The sequence below is a fragment of the Bactrocera neohumeralis genome, unplaced genomic scaffold (genome assembly GCF_024586455.1).
Source record: "Bactrocera neohumeralis isolate Rockhampton unplaced genomic scaffold, APGP_CSIRO_Bneo_wtdbg2-racon-allhic-juicebox.fasta_v2 ctg2333, whole genome shotgun sequence".
Lineage (NCBI taxonomy): Eukaryota > Metazoa > Arthropoda > Insecta > Diptera > Tephritidae > Bactrocera > Bactrocera neohumeralis.
This window is the reverse complement of record NW_026090097.1, coordinates 49,829-65,782: the sequence shown is the minus strand read 5'-3', so window position 1 is coordinate 65,782 and position 15,954 is coordinate 49,829. Positions and strand designations below refer to the sequence as shown.

The 15,954-nt window shown below is 58.2% G+C and overlaps 2 protein-coding genes across 2 annotated transcripts; both read left to right on the top strand.

Annotated features, from left to right (window-relative positions):
* Nucleotides 1–8,343: 8,343 nt before the first annotated feature.
* LOC126766736 (hydrocephalus-inducing protein homolog) lies at nucleotides 8,344–11,659 on the top strand. Its single transcript, XM_050484459.1, has 3 exons — nucleotides 8,344–9,295; nucleotides 9,343–11,451; nucleotides 11,520–11,659. The coding sequence occupies exons 1-3, from the start codon at nucleotides 8,344–8,346 to the stop codon at nucleotides 11,657–11,659; spliced, it is 3,201 nt and encodes a 1,066-aa protein (XP_050340416.1).
* Nucleotides 11,660–12,645: 986 nt separating this feature from the next.
* Nucleotides 12,646–13,584, top strand: LOC126766735 (uncharacterized). Its single transcript, XM_050484458.1, has one exon. The coding sequence runs from the start codon at nucleotides 12,646–12,648 to the stop codon at nucleotides 13,582–13,584; it is 939 nt and encodes a 312-aa protein (XP_050340415.1).
* The last annotated feature ends 2,370 nt before the right edge of the window (nucleotides 13,585–15,954 follow it).

The following is a 15,954-nucleotide window of genomic DNA, read 5'->3' as shown; positions in this document are numbered from 1 at the left end:
CGGTAGCCGACACCGCGTCGCCTGTCGCAGTGGCCCTTACCTCCGTTGAGAAGGCAAACATTAAAAAACTTACCAGACCAACAAAACCGACGACCCGCTTCGGCGTTTTAACCGCCGAAACTCGAATACGGCTCTGTTCAACGGCTCAGTGAAGTACGTCCTCGCCAAGTACATGGTCGACTTTGGGCACATGACACGGAACGAAACGCGCACGACAAAGCTGAAGGTGTCGAACAGCAGCTCCGACCGCATCTTTGTCATGCTCGACCACAAGGAGCTGAGCGCCACCCCCATTTCCATCACTCCTACGAACCTGCCACAGCTGGATGCCCTTCAGTCGACTACGCTGCAAATCACTTTTGATGCGGCGGGCGCGGTGATGGCCTCGTCTTCCGGCAGGAGGAACAGCACAGCGAGCAGCAACGGTGGTGGTGATCGCAGCAGCAACGCGCCCATCACCACGACAGCGACGCGCAATACGCTCCAGCACGCGACCCCCACCATTCGCCCCGGAGAAAACCTTTTCGAGTTCACGCTGGACATCAAGAATGGCCCTCTTGTTGTGGTCCAGTGCCGGTGCTACATCGCCACCCCGACCCTTCGCATCAGTGAAAGTGCGATTGACTTCGGTAAGGTGATGCTTGGCCACGTAACGGTCAAAACCTCACGTTGCGCAACGACCAGGCGATCCCATGCGAATGGAGCGTGACTTGCAAAGAACCGACAGGAAAGGTCCGCCCGAAGCGCGTTGGCTACTTGGCCGGCGTAGGTAGCGGCGGTTCTGAGGAGAAGCCTGCCAACGTTAAAACCACCGCCGAACAGGAGGTGAACAAAGACAAATCTGGCAACAACCAGCAACAGCAATTTTGGACCGATGTCGAACACGGCGTGCTTGCCGCGAACGAAAGCACCACACTCGATGTCTTCTTTGCCCCGTACTACCAGAAGAAGTCACACGCATCGCTGAACTTTCGTTTTGTGAGCAACGCCAAGACGTACGAAGTCCGCTGTGATGGCGAGTCTGATTCATTGGACGTGTCCGTCTCCCCGTCTCCTTTGGTGATGCCCGTTGTGCGGCCCCAGCAACTTGCCAACGCCACTGTCACGCTGAGAAACAACGAGAACAAGCCAGTTGAGGTGTACCGCTGTGAGGGCGACGTTACGCTTCGTTGAAGAACAGGACATTCTCAGTCACGCGCTCTCGGTGCTTGGCGTTGGGCCGCAGCAGCGACTGCTCACCCCCTCCGCGTTGCAGGTGACGCACTGCCGGATGATGTGGTGAAGGCAGTGTACGATGCGTTGGGGCAGAAGGCCGCCCAGTTCTTCACTGAACTCAGTGATGGCGAGATTGAGGCGTCCCTTGAAGAGGACGCGGACGGCAGCAGAGCACTTGGCGCGTTCGCCCAAGGTGGCGCCGGCGCCGGCAAAAACGGAAAAGGGGGAAAGGCAACCGCGGCAGCGGCAAGCAGCAATCCCAGCGCGACAGCCAAGGAAAGGACACTGTACCGGAGAGGAGACACAGCGCAGGCAACACCGGTCCCATGCAAGGCACACTTCCTCCCAGTGCCGTGCGTGGCGTGACGGGCCCCGACGCTGAGAGTAGCGGACGGGCCCCGACGCTCACGGGCGGCACTGCGAAACCCGTCTCGGTCATCCTTGTGGGGCCACCGCAGGCTGGTAAGACGACGCAGGCCGCGCTCTTGGAGTCACGCCTAGGCTTTGACATCGTTGACTTCAACACCCTCGTTCTGGCCGAGGCGGAACGTGACACGGCCAACGGTGAGGTAATCCGAAACATCCTCACGATTCTCATGCGCCAGGCCCGCCCACCTGAGTTCAAGGGCACGCAGCCACCGCAGATGCCCTCCCCGCGAGGCACCGCTCGCAGAGATGAGCTGGGCGACATCACAGACGCTGACAACCAGACGGTGGATTTCGAGGAAGAGAGGGCGCAGACCGCTACATGGCTGCAGAACACAGTCGCGACCAATGAGCACTTGCGCTTGCTGCTTTCGGACCCTATTGACCGAAACACGGAGCGCTCACGCCGCGCACCGCCGAGCTGTCCCCAGGAACCTCCCCGGGCGAGGTGTCCGAGGCCGCTGCGGCGACGCGGTCTTCCTGGACAAGTATGAACGCTTCCTTCCTGGCATCCTCAAGACGCTTCTCCACGCCGAGATGGAGACGCTGCTGCAGCAGCAGCGACAGCAGGCCGAGGAGCGTTTTGCCGCCTCCTGCGGCCGCACGCCTGGCTTTCCTTTGACGGTTTACAGTGCTGCCTCACGATGAATAAACGTTTGCTGTACGACATTGTGAAGGAGGTTAGCGAATCCCTGGGCAGTCGTCTCTCGTTTACTCCTTGTCGATCAGCGAGGCGGGCGTGGGCCTGCGCCGCGCTGCCATGGAGCAACGCGAGTGCCAGGAGCGCACCAATGCGGCCTTCATCCAGCCACTCTCCGAGACCGAGTACGAATGCCTGTCCCCTGTAAATCGGGAGAACTACAACGTGCAGTTGAAGTACTACAATGAGTGCCGCCGGCAGTTGAACATGGCGACGAAGCAAAAAGACCGTTACCAGGCGATGCTTGACGAGGGTCCGCAGAAGTCCATTCAGGACAGCATCGAAGAAGAACGTGTGCTAGCCCAATCGGTGAAGCTGGAGTCGACACTGAACGGTAAGGGTGGTAGTGCTCGCAAGGCCACCACGTCCAAGAAGTCGGAAACGCCAGAATACGTGGAGCCTGCCTGGGACACTCTGAACGAAATGCAGAGTTTTCGCGAACTGTGGGCCTACTTGCTGCACATTGCTCAAACCGCCGAGAACGCGCCTCCCGTCAAGGGTACGAAAGGTAGCAGCCCCGCAAACAGCGGTCGCGCGGGGATTTTGGCGCGGAAGAACGTGGGCAATTCGCCACCCCACCGGCGCCCGTGAATCTTCTGCCTGTCAACGTGAAGGGTGAACAGGATGAGCAGTCATTGACGAATGAGCTTGTCAATTCAATGGAAAAGCTGTTGTCCACGGAGGGCCTGACGGCGGCCGCGGCGACGGCAAATGAAAACAGCCCTCTCAACTTGTCACACGGGAGCAGCGAGGTTGCCAAGAATGCAGGCGGTGGCGAAGAGGTGGACTCGCCTATTGGGAAACAAGCAGACGGCACGGACGCACCCAACTCCATGAAACGCGAGCGTGGCGTCAAGTGGCCAGAGTTACGGCCCCTCACAGACCAGGGCGAGCAATGCTGGAACTACCTGGACGCCGCCCGCTTCGCCACCACCGCGACCACACGCCCTCGGCGCTGTCAAAGTACGTCCGCTTCTTCGCGATGGTAGAGCGCGAAATCGCCACCCAGGTTAACTTGACACCGGCGCAACAGAAAAAGAACGCGAACAAGCCGAAACCCCCACCAACCATGGTGCGCAAGCTGGAAGAGATGACGCGTTGGATTATCCCCGCGAAGTCATCTCTGGAGCTAACCGTTGAATTTCAAGCGGATTACGCCGGCAACTACGCGATTCCGTGCGAATTCGGTATTGTTGGGGTACAGCAGAAGCTTTTGTTGACGGTGGAGGGCCACGCCGCACTCCCGGACATGACGCGCGATGACAAGCACATCTTCCCCAACTGCCGAGCCAAAGTGCCCGCGACCGGCCGCGCCCCTGCAAAGGTGTTCTGGACTGCAAAGCGCGTGTTTGACTTTGGCCCGCTCCTCGTTCCAGCCTTGGTGCAGAAGCGCCGCAAAAGCGACCGAGGCTCTGCAGCAGCTGCGGCGGCCGCAAGCCAGATATCTGACGCGGCCAGCAAAGGCATCCGTAGCCCCGTAGCCGATCCCAGCTCGACACTTGCCGCCGTCACCCTCGAAAGCCTCCCGCCCGCCACCTCGGAGGAACTCCTGACCTTCACGAACAGTGGCGTGTCCTCTGCGGAGATTACGCTGACCTTTGAGAATGAAAAGAGAAGTGCTTTTCTGTGTTTCTCCACCTTCACGCTCCCGTTGGGGCTACGGAACAGATCCACCTGCGCGCGCACCCCGAGACGGTGGGCGACATCACCAATACTCTGGTGGCGACCGTGAAGGACAACGCCACACCTTGGAGCGTCACGGTGACCTGCACAGGTTCACGCCCCTCGCTTACGGTGGACGGAAAGAAAGACGCGGAGCTTGACTTTGGCCGCTCCTCACTGAACCGCGCGACGGAGTTATGCATGACCCTCGCAAACACGTGCCGCATGCCGATTCGCTGGACCCCTTGTCGGCACTGAGAAGCTCCCGGCTGAACTGACCGTCAGCGCAACCAGCAGTGTGCTCGACGAAAACGCTGCCCAGGAAGTCGCCTTCACGTTCCACCCAACGTCCACCTGCCTCCACGTCATCCCCCCTCCAAATCCAGGTCAGCGACGCGAGTGCCCCCGCCAGCTCAACCGGCGGCGGCAGCAGCAACACGAACAGCAATGCTCATGTCGTGTACGAAAGCATTCCTGTCACCCTCAAAGCGGAAGGCCATGACGTCATTCTTGAATGGACGAAAGAGATCGATTTCCAGCTGATGCACGTCGGTGACACGAAAAAAGGAGATCTTCCGTGTTTTAAACAAGAGCCCGTACGATGTTGGCTATGTGATTCGCCTCCCGAGACGCCTGCAGAACTCCATCACCGTTACACCACAAAAAGGCACCATCCGCGGCATGCTGGGCTACAAGGACGCCGCCGTTGCAAATGTGGAGGTGACTGCGCACTTTGAAAAGGAAGGCGAGATTAACAGGAAACTTGGGCAGCTTGAGGTGGCTTTTTTCGACCCCGTGGAAAAGGAGCTTGTTTACCCACTGCAGATTGTGCCGGTGCGGGGCGAGGCGTGGTACACGCGCTACAGTGTGAAGCCTACGTGCATCGACTTTGGCTCCTGTTTTTTTGACCAACTCAGGCAAGCTTCTTTCGAGATCCGGAACACCGGGCGGTTTCCTGTCACGTACTCGCTGTTCGACTACAAGGAGGGCTGCGATGGCCTCAGTAGAGAGTCTGCATCTGCCACGACAGGCGGCGCCGCAGCGCCCGCGGCTGCCCTGCGACCCCCGTTGCCGATCTCACGGCGGCTTCACACGCTGCGCCAAGCAACAACAGCGACAGCGGCCCGGCCGGGGGCAACGCGAGCAAGAAACCGTCGCCGAAGAAAGGCAACAAAAACAACGAGGGCACTGACTTCAGGCTTGGCTGCTTCACCGTTTCCCCATCCCGGGGCGTGGTTGCCGCCGGTGAGGCGGTTACGCTCCAGGTGCTGACCGTTCCTCAGGTGTCCAGCCGCACGCGCGAAACCCTTGGCATCTTTGTTGCACAAAGCCACCCCGAGTTGGAGGCCAAGGGCACGCCCATCGAACTTCTCGCCCACCCCGCCACCCCTGGCATTGCCGCTGATCTGTCTTCCCCGTCGGACATTGAGACCATCTTCGAAGAGCAGCAGGTGGTCTTCCGTCTGGCGCAGTTCGACCTGGAAGGCCAAGGCGTACGGCAAGGACGACAAGGCTTTTTTCCTTGGCACGATGCTTGTCGGCCACCGCACTGAGGAGCGGTTCCGCATTGCGAACACGAGTCCGCTCCCGTGCACCGTCATCGCCCAACTCATCACGTCCACGGGCGGCATGCCGCCAGTCGCCGGCTCCTCGAATGTGGGAGGGACATCCGGCAACTGGCCAGTCAGCGGCCCGTCCTGACGGCTTCGACATTCGCTACGATGGTTTTGACGAGCCGAGACGCAGCGTACGCTGGCTTGATGGAGGAGGCAGGTGGCGCAGGAAGTGACAGTCGCGCGCAGCCGGGAGCCCACAAGATCCGCAGCATCGCCCGAGCTTCGCCGAGTACTGACGGGCGAGCGCAGTCCGTTATTGCCACTTCAACCGGCGCCGTCCACCTCATTTTGCCGCCGTTCGAGAGCCGCTTCGTGACCGTTGGCTTCACCCCCACATCACTGCAGCGCTTTGAGGGACGCTTTGTCGCTACCGCAGACAACGGCAGTGACACAAGGACGAACTGCCTCTCCTTCAACCTATTGGGCTTCGGCACGCTCCCCAACGTGGAGTGCATTCTTCCCGCGCCCTTCACCTCGTCGCTGGAGCGTTGGCCGCTCTGCCATTGTCGGCAGCCCCATCGCGGAAGGCGTCCACCAGCTGCCACGCAGCAGTTCAAAGGGCGCGGCAACCCTGTCTCCACCCCGTCGTCGCACAAAAAGAGCAACAGTTCTGGCAACAAGGACAAGGACGCCTACACGAACGCAGACGGTGCCCTCGTCACCCACCAGAAGCGGATCCAGATCCCCTGACGCGTGTCGGGTCGCGCAGCTCGCGCTACTTCACCATCCGTAACATTGGCGGCGTGCCTGCGGACTTGCGCGTTTCCCCGGCTTTTGACGAGCCGTTTGCGGCTGAACTTAGCGTCACAAAGAGCGGTCAAGACGTCACCATTCGTTGGCTCCGGAGGAGGTGTTCGAGGTCAACTACGCACCGACCACTGTAGGCAAGGCCACTATGAAACTGAACGTCTCTCATCGACAATCCGTTTGAGGATCAGGAAATCCGGATCGAAGCCCAGAGCTTCTCGCAGCCAGTCTCCTTGAGCAGATCGACGCCGACACGACAGACTTCCTCGACTTTGGCGACTGCTACGTTGATCAGCCGAATGAACGCACTTTCGCCATCCGTAACAACACGGAGAGCCGGCTACGGTTTGTCTGGCGCTACCCCGGCTCGACTTCCCCCTTGACCCCACGGCAGCCGCTTCGGGGCCGACCGTCGTTGATATGGAACCGAGCGTCGGCCATATCGCACCCGGCGCACGGTGAGAATGATTACAGCGCGGCTTCTCTGCACGGAGGCGCCACAGGGCAGTTCCGGTGCCTCCGTGCACAGACTCCCGTGTTCGCTGGACGCCCAGTCGATCGAACTCGTCGGTGACGACGTGGACAGTCTGGGCGGGCAAGCACTGAGTGGGATAGCTCGCTGATGAACCAAAAGTGGGCCGTCGTGAATAACCCGAGCTCGCCCAGCACGAACAGCACGTTTACTGCGCCGGTGGCACCTCCATTGCTGACCGTCCTCACTCAGGCTTTGCGAACGATGCTGGCCGCAGGAACCTGCGCAAGGTGATGGAGCCTGTGCCAGAGCCTGACTACCGCCTCACCGACCACGTCACTTGCGTGGTGCCCTTGCAAATTGGCTACGTCTGCGAAAGCCGCGCTACCAACTTGCGTTGATGAACAAGGGGTGGCACTACGAGCGCTCAGCCGCTGGAGACCATTGCCTTTGAGACGACGAAAGATGTTCCAGCGCCGCGTCGCCACTGTCTGCGTCACAAACACGGGTGCAGTTGGCTTGCCTTTCCAATTCCGAACAATGCAAAGGGCGAAGGGCGATGTCGTGAGCGCCTTCAGCACTTCCGAAATCGCGGACGGTGCTGCCACGTCGTCCCCTCTGTTGAAGAAGACTGGTGTGAGTTCTCCGTGGAACCGGCAGAGGGCGTGGTGCCTGTTGGCGGGAGTACAGAGATCTCCGTCGTCTTTGCCCGCGCGCGGCCATCTTGGCGACGGGGACGTTAGTCATGCAGTTCCCCTACAGTGAGCGGCCGCAGAGCGAGGTGGCGCTTAGTGGGATTGGGGAGTGCCCGCTTGTGCACTTCTTCATTCCACAGAGCACTTACCTGGACAACCGCGTGGACGGCGAGGCGGGCGTCATCATGGATCCAGAGACGCTCCTGCTGGAGTTCATGACGCGCGGACTTCACACGCGCGTCACCATGAAGTTCCAGGTGATCAACCCCACTACGCTGAACTACCCGTTCGAGTGGACCGATCGTTCACCCTCCGGTACGCTTTCGCCTTTCCGTTGCGTCACGCGCAGCGGTACCATTTCCGCTGGAAAGCAGTTCGAGATGGTCTTTGAGTTTTCTGCTGATACCCTGGGCACGCGCGAGGCGCTCTGGTCTTTTGATATTCAGGGAAAGGCCTCTGTGCCGTTCTTGCTTGTTGGCAAGGCGGTCGAACCCGACGTCCTTTTCACCACCAGCAAACTGAACTTTGGCTGCGTGAATGTGCGCAACCGTGTGGAGAAGACGATTGTGCTTGAGAACCGCGACGACGTCCCGTCCACTTTTGCCTTCGACAAGCTCGACGGCCAGAGCTCAACAATTGCCACGGCAAACACGGTGCGCCAAGGCGGCGCTGCCGCCGTGCGCGAGGACCGGTCCGGCAAAAGTCAAGAGTGTCACGAGCAACTCCTACCTGACAGTGAAGCCAGCCTCTGGCGTTGTGGGCCCCAAGAGCAAGCAACTCATCACCATCAGTTTTGCCCCAGTCGATGAGATGGAGTACAACGTCCCAGTCATCTGCCGCGTCAAGAAATTGAGCGCGCCACTGACAATCAACGTGAAAGGCGAGGGTATCTCGACCCACGACTCGCTGTACGTGGAGGCTGCTGGCGTCGACGGAACGCGCGACAGCAGCGCGACGTCCCAGCCTCTCATTGCAACCAAGGGACAATTGCTGATGCTCAACCTTGGCCGCGTGCAGGTTGACGAGCGTGTTACCCGCCGTTTTGTTTTGACGAACACGGGCCAATACCCGTTCGATTTCATGGTCAGTGCGCCTGAGCGCCGCTTCGTCACGTTGGAGAACACACAGGGAACTGTGGCACCCAAGCAGCGCGTCATTGTCACACTTGTATACCACCCAACCACGGAGGAGTCCTTGCGGCAGTTTCGCATCACCTTCAAAACCGGCCCGACCAAGTCCTCGTATCAGATCGGCGTGCAGGCGGTGACCTACATTCCCAAACTGCACCTTGGCTTCGAAAAGTATGACTTCGGTCCCCGCTTCATCACGCAATACAATCCGAACAATGCACCAACCACCGTTCTCACGTTGACAAACAATGACAAGGACGTGATCACTGTGGACTGCGGCATGACGGAAGGCAACGAGTGGTGCCATCTTGACAACAACTCGTTTGTGGTGAACCCGAACGAGACGAGTGAGGTGGAGCTTAGCTTTGCCCCCACCGACGTGCGCACGTACGACGACAAACTTAAACTGCTGCTCAACGGCGTTTACCCCGTGTACGTCCCGATCAGCGGCGAAGGTGTGGTGCCGCACGTGGAGGTGCTGAATCATGTGGCCAAGCTCGGCGTTGCTCGAATCGGCGAGAAACGCGAGGTGGAGCTGAAGATCGCCTGCCGGAGTCGCATTCCTACTCCTGTGTCCTTTACTGGCTGCCTTGACGATGACCTGGTGCAGAAAGGGATTTCCGTTTCGTCAGGCCAGTCTCTCTGCTCTTGAAGCCGCGCGAAGTCCGCGTCATTACAGTGACATTCAAGCCCACGCACCGCATGGGCGAGTTCCAGCGAGAGATGAAGATGCTTGTCTGCGGCCGCGAGTGCCCTTTTGCGCTCCTGACGGGCTCCTGCGAGGACTCCGAAATCCACCTGGACACCCAGCAACTGCACTTTGCAGACGTCGTCGTCGGCTCTTCTGCCACGCAGCGTTTGGTCATCATGAACAGCGGTGACATTTCACAGAAGTTCACATGGGGTCTGCGCCACGGCGGCGAGCTGACCGTCAGCGCACCAAGCGCCTTTATTCGCGCGCACACCGAGTTCGTCTGCGAGTTCACGTACACGCCGATCCGCGCGGACAGCTCCCTCCGCCGCACGCTTGAGGTGACGTTTGACCACTCGCCGCCCATGAGCATCAGCGTGGAGGCGAACGCCGTCGGGAGGCCGGCGGCGAAGAGCTTTGTGTCGTTCCGCTGCCGCGCTCGCGAAACGGACACGCAGGTGATCACGGTTGAAAACAGCTTCAACCAGCCGTGGAGCTTTACACCGGTGTTTGATCAGGCACTGTGGTCCTTGGCAAGAGACGCCGACATCGCCATTACCATTAAGCCGAAGAGCAAGGCCGACCTTGCGATTGTGTACGCGCCGACGAAGGAAACACCCGAGGCGTCCAGCGATGTTGGCACCATGTTTATTCCTCAGCCGGACGGCACCGGCCTCACATTCATGCTCGATGGTCACGCCGAGCCTCCCGGCCCATCCGCGCCTCTTGCGGAGATCGAAATGGAGGCAAAAACGGCTCACGAGCTCACGTTTCCGATTCGCAACTGGGCCAACGTCCCGCTTCGCTTCACGCGCGAGGTAGTGTGGAATCCCGAACCCGAGGACGGCCTTCTCACCGTGCGCGGCGCGAGCGGGCTGGAGATTTTGCCGAACGCGACGAAGGACTGCGCGCTGGAGGTCCAGTGCATGCGTGAGGGCATCTACCGGGGCACCGTGTACGCGCGCTGCACTGAGCGCCCAGAGATGGTTCAGTACTTTGAAATCTCTCTCTGCATGTGTCCGGGCAACCCAGCGCCACCGTCAGCGACCTTCGCGCGACGGTGCGCAGCTGCGCTTCACAACATCCCTATCAGCAACCCGCTCGCGAAGCCGGTGGTGGTGCAGACCAAAGTTGAGCTTGTGACGAACGGCAACCACGGTGCGAACTCGAGCAACAACGGAAACGCCGCCAACACTGCTAACGCGGGTGCAAACCCGTCCTCGCCCGGGTCGCTAGCGGACTACTTTGTCGTGCCGGCGACCATCACCGTTCCCGCCAAAGGGGCCGTGAACCTGTTGGTGCAGTTTGTTCCTCTCGTTCAGCGCGATTACACCCCGGTGCGGCTGATCCTATCTTCTGCGGAGTTGGGCATGTCGCGCTACGTGTTCAGATTGTTTGCCAGCCCCGCGCCTCAAGAGAAAACCACCCAGGTTGTCTGCCCACTCGGCCAAAGCGTTACCTTCGCTCTCCGTTTTACGCACTTCTGCCACAGCAACACCGATTTCACGGTTCAGTTGTGTGGCTCGCTGAGGGACCGTAGCACCCCATCCACCCGCAAAGTAAACAGTGGCGGCTCCGCGGACCAGCGTGGCTCCGCCAACCAAAACCACAGCGGCGGCGGCGCAGCGGTTATTAGCGTGAATCGCAGTGGCGGCGCCGGCGCATCCACAGGCGCGGCCGGCGCTGTTTCTGCGTCCTCGGCGGTGCTTAAAGCTCAGGCGAGCGCTGGCTGGCCGCTTGGTCAGGAGGTGGGGATGGAGTTCACTTTTGAACCGCAGGCGGTGGGCACGATTAAGGAGGTGATTGAATTTAGCTCCGCCACCGGCGGCACCTACACCTTTCCCGTCATCGCGACGTGCACCGGCCCGGAGCGACAAGGCCCGATCGCGATTAAGGCCGGCTCGCAGAACACCCAAATCCTGTTCAAGAACGTGTTCAGCGAGCCTGTCACCATCAGCGTCGCCAGCGATAACCCATCGTGCTTTATCGTGACGAAGAAGACCGAGACCATCCCCGCGAAGAAGGCGATTAACCTCGCGATCCAATACAGGCCACCACCGCCGAACATGGAGAGAGGCTCGAGTGTCGTCCAGCACGGTGCGTTCGCAGCCGGCATGGCTGGCCGGAGTAGTGCGGACGACACCACCGCGGCTACGGCGGCGCAGACATTGTGCGCGGCAAACTTCTGGTCAGCTGCACCCCACCGGGGCAGTCGGCACCAGTGGAATGGGTGTACTACCTAGAAGCGGGCAAAAGCGAGAAGGACGCCATGAGTGGGCGTCGCTTGACCATCAAGCGAAAATAACTCTTTGTTTCGTGTTTCGTGTTTCATTTTTTTTTTTTTTTACATGACTCCAGGGCAGTCTCTGTCGTTTTTCTTTTTTTTTTGTTGTGTATTTGTTTCCTTCTCTTTCTCACAAGTCTCATGTAAACAGCGAAGCCTCCTTTTTGTCTTTTTTTAAAATTGACGCTTTCGGAATGCTGAAGACGCTTTTCATGTTTGTTTCTCTGTTTTTTTAATTTATTCTTCTTGTTTTGCGCTTTTGGGCTTTGACGCGGGGCCACGCTGAAAAACGCCAATGCGTTACTTGAAAGCAACGCTGAGAGAACAAAACACATCTTTTCCTTGTGTCGTCCGGAATCATGTACGTAACCTTTCTCTCTCTTTTTTTTTTTTTTTTTTTTGCTTTTGTTGTTGTTTGCAAAGGAACGGCAGACCCTTTTTTTTCATCTTTTCTTTCTTTTCTTTTTTTTTTTCTCATCTGTTTTTTTGCTTCGATGTAGTTGACACACAGACCATTCCTGTTCATTCGTTTGCGCGCAAACGCACCAAACTCAACACCCAACCCACCAAGAAGATGTAAGGCTGCGCAACTCTTGTTGATGGGGCGAGCAAAGCACTCACTGTGTCCGTGTGTATGCGTGTGTGTGTGTATGTGTTATTGTTAAAATAGAGGATGATTCTGGGAACGAAAAAAAAAAAACACTCCTTGCTTCTCTGCTTGTTACGCCGGCAAAACACAACCACCATTGTTTTTGCATCCCTCTTCCTCCCACTCTCTCTCCACACGCCTTCTGCTTCACTCTCTTTTCCGTTGCTACTGCCTCTAAACGGGGTGGTGACGCAAAGATTGAAACAAGTTTTTTTTTCTTTCTCTTTCCTTTTATTTTTTCTGTTGACATTACGCACACTCTCTCCTTTTTTTTTTTTGTTTTGCTGCTGCCGTCGTTGTTCCTTCTGAAAGGAGTGGGAGAGAACCGAAACACGTTATTCTTACAGAAGCAAAATCGATGGATACGGGCGTTCTCGAACGCATCCGCAGCTTAGAGGCGGACATTGAGAGGTGCATTGAGAGTGTAGTGCAGCAGGAGCTTTTCTCTCAAGACGTGACAAACGAGCGCCACCGCATCTTGCTAGACCACTTTCAACTAGAGCAATTGAAGACAATCAGAGGACTGTCAGAGAAGCTCCTGGATATCTACCTGGATGAGGACGAAATCGTGGAGGCCCAGGAAGCGCCGGGCAAAGGCGAAGAGGCAATCGCCTCGGCCGTGAAGAAGTTCGAGGGCAAGGTGGCCGACCTTCGCGAGTATCACTTGACCTACCGCACCCTCCCGGCGGTCAAGAATCAGCTCGCCATGCCCAACCCAAAGATCCTTGACACGCTGTTTGCGGTAAACGAGCGGTACGGCAGCTGCCTGGACCTAGCGACACCGTTCAATCAGCACTGCACGTTTATGATTAGCACCGCCGCCATGGCGACTACGACGTACGAGGGTGAGGAGGTGCATCTTGCGATGCGCCGGCGGATCGCTGCTTGGGCGTCGACGTGGCCCAGCCGCCTAGAGTACTTCCGCTTTGTCCCTGAACTACCCGAACTTGTGGTGGGCGCTGTTGACGCTACCAGAAAACTCACTGGCTTTGCGATGTACAAGGACTTTGTGACGGGTCTGCTGACTTACCTGAACGACTTTTACCATCGCGTACATCCCTTGAGCACGGAAGAAGTTCCTCGCCTGCTGACAGAGGCCGAGAACGGCTGTGAGGAGTTTTGGTCTGCTCTTACAAAGGAAAGCGACGACGTCAAAGTTATCTCGGACGCCTATGGGAAAGAGGATGATAGCGACAGCGCCGACGACGGAGACGGGGAGGGCTCCCACGGAAGCGAGGGCCGCGACTCCCTCACGGCACCAAGTCCTCCTGCGGGCTGGCGATTCCGCCGCCGCTGAAGAAGTACATCAAAGCCTACAGCATGTGGCCCCTGTCCCTTGTCAAGGAGTTGGTCGAGTACCGCCGCGTGCTGGTGCAGTCATCGGTAGAGGGAGAATGTGGTGAGGTGAACCTTCCCGCGGCAGACCCGAATCGCAACGCGGCGCTCCGCCAATTAGCGGAGCAACTCCCCGAATCCCTCGCGGACGTGAAAGGTGTGTGCGTGGTTGAGGCGAAGATCTCCTCCCTGCTCCGCTCCCTCCTCTTCGACGTGCTCCAGCAAACGGAGAAGACGATCCTGCGCGACTACAGCAAAACAACCGAGGAGCTGGAGGTTGACCGTGCACAGGCAGACGCTGAGTTTGCTGAATCTCTGGACATGGTCAGCAAGAACTCCACCAACTCTCTGGAGGGTACCGCGATGAGCTACGCCGTGGCACGGCAAAGCCTGTACGCACAGGGCGGAAGCGCAGCGGTGCTCAACCGAGGCGCCCCTGTGACCGCCGTCGCGGGCGGCTCCGGCGTCGACAGGAAGACCGGTGCCATCATTGGCGATCTTGCCGATTCACTCGCTAATGAGAAGTTCATTGGCGAGGATGGCATCGCCCTGCCTCGCTGGCTTATCCAACTGCAGCAGCTGGAGAAGTCATTCGTTTGTGAAGTGTGCGGAGGGACCGTGTACCAAGGTCCGAAGGTCTTCCGCGAGCACTTTGGGCAGGAGCGGCACGCGGAGGGCCTACGCCGCCTCGGCGTCTCACAAAACTTGCGCGAGTTCGAGGGCATCGCCTCCATCCGCTCTGCAATTGAGATGCGTGATCGGCTTGGCGACGTACACGGCACGTTTCGCAAGCGCCTGCGCGATGAGAAAGAGCTGGAGGAGATTCAGGATGGACAGGGCCACGTGCTGACGAACAAGCAATATCTAAGTTTACAGCAACACGGCCGGCAGGCGTGAGGTGAAGCGAGTGCGTCGCCGCCACACAGGTCCTTCTTTTTTTTTTCTTGCCTGGTTTGTCCTTTGGGGTTTGCTCGCGTGCAAGCCTTTTTTTCCAGGCCTGTCGTTGTTGTCGGTTGTGCGTTTAAAATGTTTAAACAAGAAAACAGGGAAGAAAAAGAAAACAACCAAACAAAAGAAAAAACAAACGCTGATCTCTCTGTAGAAGACCGAAGGCTGCGCTTGTTCGTTGTAAGCTTAGTGCTTTTTTGAATCAAACTCATGTACTGCTCCTCCTTGCTTTTTCTCATTCCATCTTTATCGGATGCCTACTCAAAGTTAGAGAAACAGCACACACACACACACACACACCAACAACAACAGCACCAAAAAAAAAGTCTTTTTTATCTTTTCTCTGCTAGACATGCCAACCTCACCAACCGGGCAAAAAGGCAAAAACAGTGCTCGCACGAAGAAGGTTTTGCCGTCTGCGCAAAAAAAGTCAGAGTGCTGAAAACAGAAACAGAGGTGACCCGTGTCAAGGTGGAGGTCCGTGCGCAAAGTACGGCAGCGTCGCTTTCAACCGTAGATGCTGCCGGTGTGTCAAACCCACCCGAGAAAACGGAATTGGCCGCCCTCAACGCCAAGAACGCTGCGTCGATGACATCAACGCAAGCCACTACGGCAGCGGACATCGTGGACGGCTCACAAAAAGGCCTCTCTGGACGTTGTAGGTGAGCAAGTCAGTGACGGGACGGAGCTTACGCGCCGTTCCAAGAGACGCAGAACGCCAAGCATATCCGCTAACCAGACAGTTGTTGCCTCAAACGCTAATCGGAGCCGTCGCGTAACCTCCTCTGAGCAAGGGAGCGCTTTCTCGAGAGCGACGACGCTAGCAAAGACACGCACCCATCCTGTCAGGCCAAAGGGGGAACTTGGTATCGCGTGCCATTCTGTCCAACGCGGAGGAACAGGAGAGCGACGTGACAGCTTCGTCACTGCCCGTTCTTGACAGCAAACGGGAAGAGGAGGTGGCGAGCAAGCAGACCGCTTGTGGGGGTGCGGAAACACTGGGAACGAGCCAGACTCTGTCACCGATTCCCCCCTCCCCCGTTAACCCCGTCGCCGTGTCAGCGCCCACCACCTCCGCTCCTGCGAAAGTGGTGTTCAACATTGCGGGCATTAACATCCCGGCCTACCTGGCGGAGTCCTCTGATCCACCACCGGTGTTCTCTCGCGCAAACAAGACGCGGCGAAACCGACGCAGAAAACAGCTCACCGCTGAGAGCGCGATGTTTCAACAACACCAGCAACTGCGCGAGAATCCCCAGAGCTTCGCCAGACATTTCCACGCTGCACCGGTTGCAACGGAGGAGCACGTCGTGAAATCACTCAACGAATTCACGGACTGCCCCTCTTTGGTGTATGCGGAGCTGTTGTGGAAATACGTCCCGGA

Excerpts from the sequence above, each read along its gene's own strand:
- LOC126766736 (XM_050484459.1), top strand. The coding sequence starts at position 8,344 with ATGGAGTACAACGTCCCAGTCATCTGCCGCGTCAAGAAATTGAGCGCG. Across the intron at positions 9,296-9,342 it reads AGGGATTTCCGTTTCGTCAG|TGACATTCAAGCCCACGCAC; the intron begins GCCAGTCTCTCT and ends GCGTCATTACAG. Across the intron at positions 11,452-11,519 it reads CTCGAGTGTCGTCCAGCACG|ACATTGTGCGCGGCAAACTT; the intron begins GTGCGTTCGCAG and ends ACGGCGGCGCAG.
- LOC126766735 (XM_050484458.1), top strand. The coding sequence starts at position 12,646 with ATGGATACGGGCGTTCTCGAACGCATCCGCAGCTTAGAGGCGGACATT.